Here is a 6,171-nt window from a genome sequence, read left to right as displayed (position 1 = left end):
TTCCCACCGCGTCATTTTCCAGACTGTCGGGACGGAGGGGCGGTGGCCTGAGACATGGGTGTTCCGTACAGTGCGGCTGCGCCCTTCCGCGAAACCCGCCCGAAAAGACAGGCAAAAAGCAGCTAAGATGGAAGAGTGTGAGTGTGAGTGAGTAAGAGAGCGAGAGCGAGAGTAAGAGCAACGCCAGCGGTCAAGGGGGGGACGTTGTCGAATCAGCAAAGGCGGATGATTGAGAGCGACACTCCTCCAGTCGAGACACGGCACCGTCCATGTCCACCGCCTTGCAGCGGCTATAAACCTGCGGAGCGTTTGGCAGATCGGGGGGAGGGGGCTGTCGTTCTAGCGAGCGGGATCGATGGGCACATCAGGCGGCCCCGAAGCGCACCTCCGCCGGCTGGCTCAGCGTTGTGGGCACATCTGACACCTTATCTCTGCCTATTCCCGAGCCGATGCTGTCGTGAGCGCCAGCACCCAAGTCGACGGCTAGCGGGTTGGGCGAGGCTAGGTCCGTAAAGAGCAGTCTCCGGGCTTCGTACTCGTCTAGCAAGGCGATGGCGAAGTCGCAGAAAGATGAGCCAGGGACGCCCATTCTTTGCCCCGGCTCCCTGGTTTGGGCAATGAAATGGTACTTCCTGCTGCTGTTAGCGCATCTCTATCCGTACCGATCATGGTTCTCGAGCCTGGGCCGCAGCCCCAGCCGTTCCTGAGAGCTCTGGCGACCCCGGACCGCTCCAGGGGGGAAGCTCAACTGCCCGTATGTACCAGAGCCACAGCAATCATAGTGGTCTCCTAAGCGATGCGAATCCAGGCCAGCCATGTGCTGACCGCACCCTTGCGGCAAGCCATCTCGCATCGACTGGTGGTAACCACGAGCTGAACGGGACAACAAGACGCATGGCGACGATGCTCCTCCCTTCCCTGCACCACCTTGCTGGGTTGTCTCTCCGGCGTCAGCTGTAGACAGCCAGATGAGCAAGGCTGATTGCCGCAGCGAGGCAGAGGAGTGAAGACACTCTCTCGCACTCACCGTACAGTAACGACAGTCCGCCAACCTGCCAGCAAGCATTCGTCAACGGAGCAGAAACGGGCAAAGAGCAGCACAACATACCGCCGCACCAGCATGCCAGCTTGCTGCAGAAGCCAGGCCTTGGTGCCATCGTCTATGGGCCCGGCAAGGGCAGCCAGAGCGAAAAGAGCTTCTCCGCCAGCCCAGTATCAACGTAGCATCTGAGCAGCGCGTACAGTACAAGGACCGACAGCAGCATCCATGCGAGGAAGCAGAATGGCAACCTGGATGCTTGACAAAGACAAGGGGCAAAGCCAGCGGATGTACGCCTCGAGTGCCGCGGCCGGACAAGTCCACAGTCTGGGCACTGGGCACACTGTGCAAACGGGGAGAGGGGAAGGTGGCATGGGGGGGGACTCGACGTTGTGTTTGGCTGGGCGCAGGCGCAGGCGCATGTCTGCATGTGCAAAGTACTCCGTGCGCGGCTGCCGCTGTGTCGGCACGGTGTGCAGACCGGGCGTGCGCCTGGACCAAGAAGTACTGTGCAGCTGTTCTATGTACTACCTTACCTACGAGCATGGTGTGTGTGTGAGTGCGTCAGTGTGTGTGTGAGAGAAAGGAGGAAATGCTCCCTCGCATCCAGCAGAGAGACAAGACGCCCATCAATGACGGCAAGACGAGAAGCAAGAGTTTGCATTTGTCCATTCAATTTATCCAGTTTTTTTCCTGCTTCTTTTCTATTCTCAACTCTCCGCCCCTACTTACTACCTACCTTTCATCCATCCCTTCAGCCCCCCCATACCTACTAGGTACTTACACATACTTTGTACCAACAACACTCATACCGAACCCTGCGATACCCTCACCTCACCCCTCGTCTCTCTCTCTCTCTCCCTCTCCCTCCCTTCTCTCGTCTCCCACCCTTTCTCCTCTTTGCCTCCCCTCCCCTCTCCAGGGATTCCGTGATGCAGCCTCTTCTACATCAAGCAAAGCGCCTACCCGACAGTCGGGAAACGGAGGTGTGGGCTCATCGCACACTGGATGGCCAAGGCCTGCAACTGGCATGGGCCCATGCCAGCCTGACCACCTTGTTGCGTGTTTGCGGATCCGCTTCGGCGCCTGTCTCGAGGCCTTGACTGGATGATGCCTTGCCATCTCACTCTTTTTTTTTTTTATGATTTTTTTTTCTTTTCTGTCTTTTTTGAGGCCCTGCAAAAATCGATTTCTCCATGCAAGCATGTTCGGCCACACACCCCCCCCCCCCCCCCCGACTTTTTCCTTTTTCTTTCTGTTCCGCTGGTCTCTCCCTGTTCCGCTGTTTCTCGGCTCTTTTTGCCTTGTGTTCTGTATTCTGTCAAGGTCAGTGCTGAGACTCACAGAATGAAAATGTAATGGGTAGGCTTCTCTAGGCGGCAACGACGCATCCGGCTTGAAATTGCTGTGATATAGTCGCTTGATGTATCGGTTTATACCGATAGCAGCAGAGCCTTGAGACATTAGGCTATGTTATGTTATGCTGTCTTCTCGAACAAGTGCTAGAATGAGTTCAAGACCAGGGGCGGCTTCTGACAACCGTACATTTGTCATCCACGTCCCTCGGATGAGTTCCTTGTACCTTATCCAATAGTCTTCAGCTCGCTACCAAATACTCGCCATGCCCAGATGCTGTGGTTCGCACCATTCAACTTTCTTGCTTTGTTTGGTATTGTCCTTCTCATCCTAAAAACACTAATGAACAACTATTACTATTAGTCCTTGACCTTCTGTCCTCAAAATCCCATCGACTACTAGGTATCTACCTTACATGCCTGGACTGCTGGCGAGTGGCAAACATAGGTGTTACAGACACATCCAAGTTCGATTTTTATTGGGTCGTAGATATCTATAAGCCCTTCTCCTTGGAAGCCTTTGGCCGCCCCCCCGTAGGCATGGCAGCACAAAGCCTTGTCTAATCATACAGGCTGCATCCACGTAAATCTATCCCCCTTGCAGTAGCCCCAGGCCTTCAAGCTCCCACCTCCCCCCTGGTCCACGAGGTGACTAGCCATCATTGATAGAGAGCAAAGGAGCGGACAAATGAGACAAGAGAAAACAATCATCTAATAGTAGATGGAGCATGAAAACGGTGTACCAACAAGTAAAAAGAGATCTGTAAGAGTAGCGCATGAAAACCCAAAAGGAGCGAGTAACTCTTCGTCGAGAAGATGGAAGCCATTCTAAATTACGAGACCAAACAAAAGGAAACGTGTTGGGTATTCCCGTCCCAAAACCTTCCGCCATAACCAAAATACCGCCCTCTTCCGCCCCCCCAAGCCGATGCCATCCAAATGTGTCAAGTCGCTGCACCCGTTGGCTAGCGTCGAACGCCATCTCCGATGCAATCTATGCACGTCCTGCATCATGGTGCCTTGGGCATTGGGTGGTATGCTGATGACACCGGCCGAATGCAAGGGTTGCCCATGGGGTGCTGGCTTGCGCCGCTGTGTATCCGTGCCATGTGGTCGCCCCCCGAGGGCACCAGGGCTTCCGTCTCCATCTTCATCGGCGCCCGGTTCTCCCACATGTGGGAATCCATCATCTCGCCGTTGACAGACGCCATGTCCTCGTCCCAGCGTTGGTCTCGTGGCGGCTCTCGTCGAGCGGCAAAGACCTGGTTAATCACGTCGTCTTCATTGTGAGGCGTCTGAGAAATCCGTAGCATGTCATCGCTCACGGCGACGTCGCCGCCGGGTTCACCTCGACCAGTCGACCGCTTCTTGACAATAGTCTTGCGGCGACGACGAATGCATTCCTCCATGCCTTCGATGTAGATGGGCTCCTCCCACTTGAGATCGTTGACAATCTTGATCTCAATGTCGCTGGGGCTCAGCAGCATGTTACGGGAGCCACCCATTTCAAGGAAGTTGTTCAGTATAATCGTGTATCTGTCCTTCTCCAATTTCTTGAAGGCGGCTCGCAGGATCTTGACCTATTTGATCGGAAAGAAATGATTAGTATTGCTCATATTTCAAAGGTAGGATGTGTAGGCCGGGAACTGGCAAGGCGCATCTACTTACATCCTCATCGAGCCACTCGTAGTACTTGGCTCGGCCGCGTTTGAATTTCATCTGGAGCATTTCCTTGCCGTGCCTCTTGTCAAACCTCTTTTCGAAGTCGCTTTGGATGCTATCCCACATGTCTTGCCCGCGCTGGTGGCGGTGTCGCCATCGAGATTCGAAGATGCACCGCTCTTCCTCGGGGCAGTTCTTCTTGATAAGAGGAGGGGCCTCTTGATTAAAACAGTTCTTGTGCTCGTCGCCAGGATCGACCTGCTGCTGGCTTCGGAAGGAGGCCCCTGGCCGCTTGGACGACCTCGACTTCTTGACACGGGAGCTGCCCTGGGCGATGGAAGGCCGACGGGGCGAGCCGCTGGACGAGCGGCGAAGGGTATCGGCACGGCTGCTGTAACTGCGGTCGTCTGTGCTGGCCCGTCGGACATTGTTGAAGTGCGACTGCGCCAGAAGGGACGATGCGTGAGTGCGGTCCATGTCACGGGGGTGCGGTTCCATCGGCATGTGACGAGCGTCGCGCATCATCATGTTGGAGCTCTGGTTGCCCATCTCGAGCGGCACGTAGAAGGACTGCGGCGCCTGGTGATGCATAGAGTGCGTGTCTGGGCCTTCGGACACGCTGAAGGATCCGTAGTACGGCTCCGTTGGAGGGTTGGGCGTGCTGCGGCGGTCATCAGGAGCCATGTAGAAATCCGACGATACCGGCACTTGATTATTCATGGGCGTAGGGTTCTGCGCGCTCTGTGGATGCATTTCGAATTGGCTGTTCCACGTCTGGTGATACATCTTGGAGCTGCCGGGAGGAGTCGGGACCTGGGTATAGGGGGTGCTCGGGGGAGGAGGATATTGCGGTGCCAGCTTGCGGATCTGGTGGAGTGGGGGAGAGTTGGTGGTAGAGACGGGAGTGAGAAGGCTAGAGTCGCACGTCGCAGGAATGTTGAAAGACGACACCTGAGAGGAAAAAACTCAATTGTGAGCTTATGAACAAAACGCGTAGGTACGAGACAAAAGGACGGAAAAATGAAAAACGAGAGACGGGACAGCGAAGATCTTTCTGTGTGATAGGATACAGAGCGTGGGGACTTGTCTTCCAGGCTGCTACTCGGAAGGGAAAGGACGCGCATGGATAACTTACTGCTGAAAAGGGAGCCAGTTCTGGATAGGCTGAAGTGCCCGCAGGAGCTATGGATCTGGCCTCAGATAAGCCGTGGGATCCTGCCAGGTCACCTGTGTGTGGTAGACCTGCAGGAATATACTGTTGTTGCTCTACCATGTTCATGCAGGCGGCACTTTGGGTAGGGCTCCTTGGGCGCTGAACAAGTCAAACAGCCAAGGAAGAATATGTTGGTGTCGGATAGTGGCGGCAGAGGCGGAGGGTCAGTTGCAGCGCGGTCCTCGAGGGCTCAGCAACAAGAGTGACAGGGGTTGGAACGTTGGCTGCTGATATGTACGGCAAGCCAATGTCGGCCAAGTAGGTTGGAAGAGGTATGGAAAGATAGTCCCGAGGAAAATGAAAGGGCTGACTTCTGAAAAGAAGAAGAGAGAATCGTCGGTTCGAAGGCCGTAAAGCGACACGTTTATGTATCCGAGAGTGGGCAATTGGAGGGCAGAGTAGGTCCAGTGAGGTTTGGTGGAGGGGCGGGCAACTTGCAATGAGTGGCAGATGAGCCGCCAAAGTGTGGGAAGATTCTGCCTACCTTGGCCGCGGCCGTGGTTGGTCAAAGGTCTAACGGTAAAGTTGGAGATGATCTAGCGGGGGTGGTAAATGGGGGCCAGGAGAGGTGCAGAAACGGCAGATGAGGAAGAGAGCCTTGCGAGCAGGAAGGGAAACTGGAGGAGATGGCACGACTCTTTGTATGAATGGAGGCTCAGATCAACAGCCGGGTGAGCTCTCCAAGGTCGCAGCACCCGTGAGTCGACAAAGCACGGGAATCAAAGTACCAGCACCCCGACGTGGCCTAGTGTTGTGCGACCAGGGTGCAGGGATCTTGCTCTCGATCCTAGTCGACCAGGGGGTTCGGGGAGTGCAGGCAGCGTCGACTTGGTCTCGAGCTAGGGACCCCAGTCAGCCACAGACAGGGCTGGTCGTGTCTGAATGTACATACAGTGGCGGGC

General features: G+C 55.5%; 1 protein-coding gene across 1 annotated transcript; it reads right to left on the bottom strand.

Annotated features, from left to right (window-relative positions):
• Positions 1 to 3,199: 3,199 nt before the first annotated feature.
• Positions 3,200 to 5,335, bottom strand: TRIREDRAFT_49589 (uncharacterized protein; the record flags this gene model as incomplete). Its single annotated transcript, XM_006966512.1, has 3 exons — positions 3,200 to 3,974; positions 4,063 to 5,007; positions 5,192 to 5,335. 3 exons carry the CDS (start codon positions 5,333 to 5,335, stop codon positions 3,405 to 3,407), a joined length of 1,659 nt encoding a protein of 552 aa, XP_006966574.1. The 3' UTR covers positions 3,200 to 3,404.
• Between the last annotated feature and the right edge of the window lie 836 nt (positions 5,336 to 6,171).

The sequence above is a fragment of the Trichoderma reesei genome, assembly GCF_000167675.1.
Source record: "Trichoderma reesei QM6a unplaced genomic scaffold TRIREscaffold_13, whole genome shotgun sequence".
Classification (NCBI taxonomy): domain Eukaryota; kingdom Fungi; phylum Ascomycota; class Sordariomycetes; order Hypocreales; family Hypocreaceae; genus Trichoderma; species Trichoderma reesei.
The sequence above is the reverse complement of the archived record's forward strand: the minus strand, read 5'-3'. Positions and strand labels throughout refer to the sequence as shown.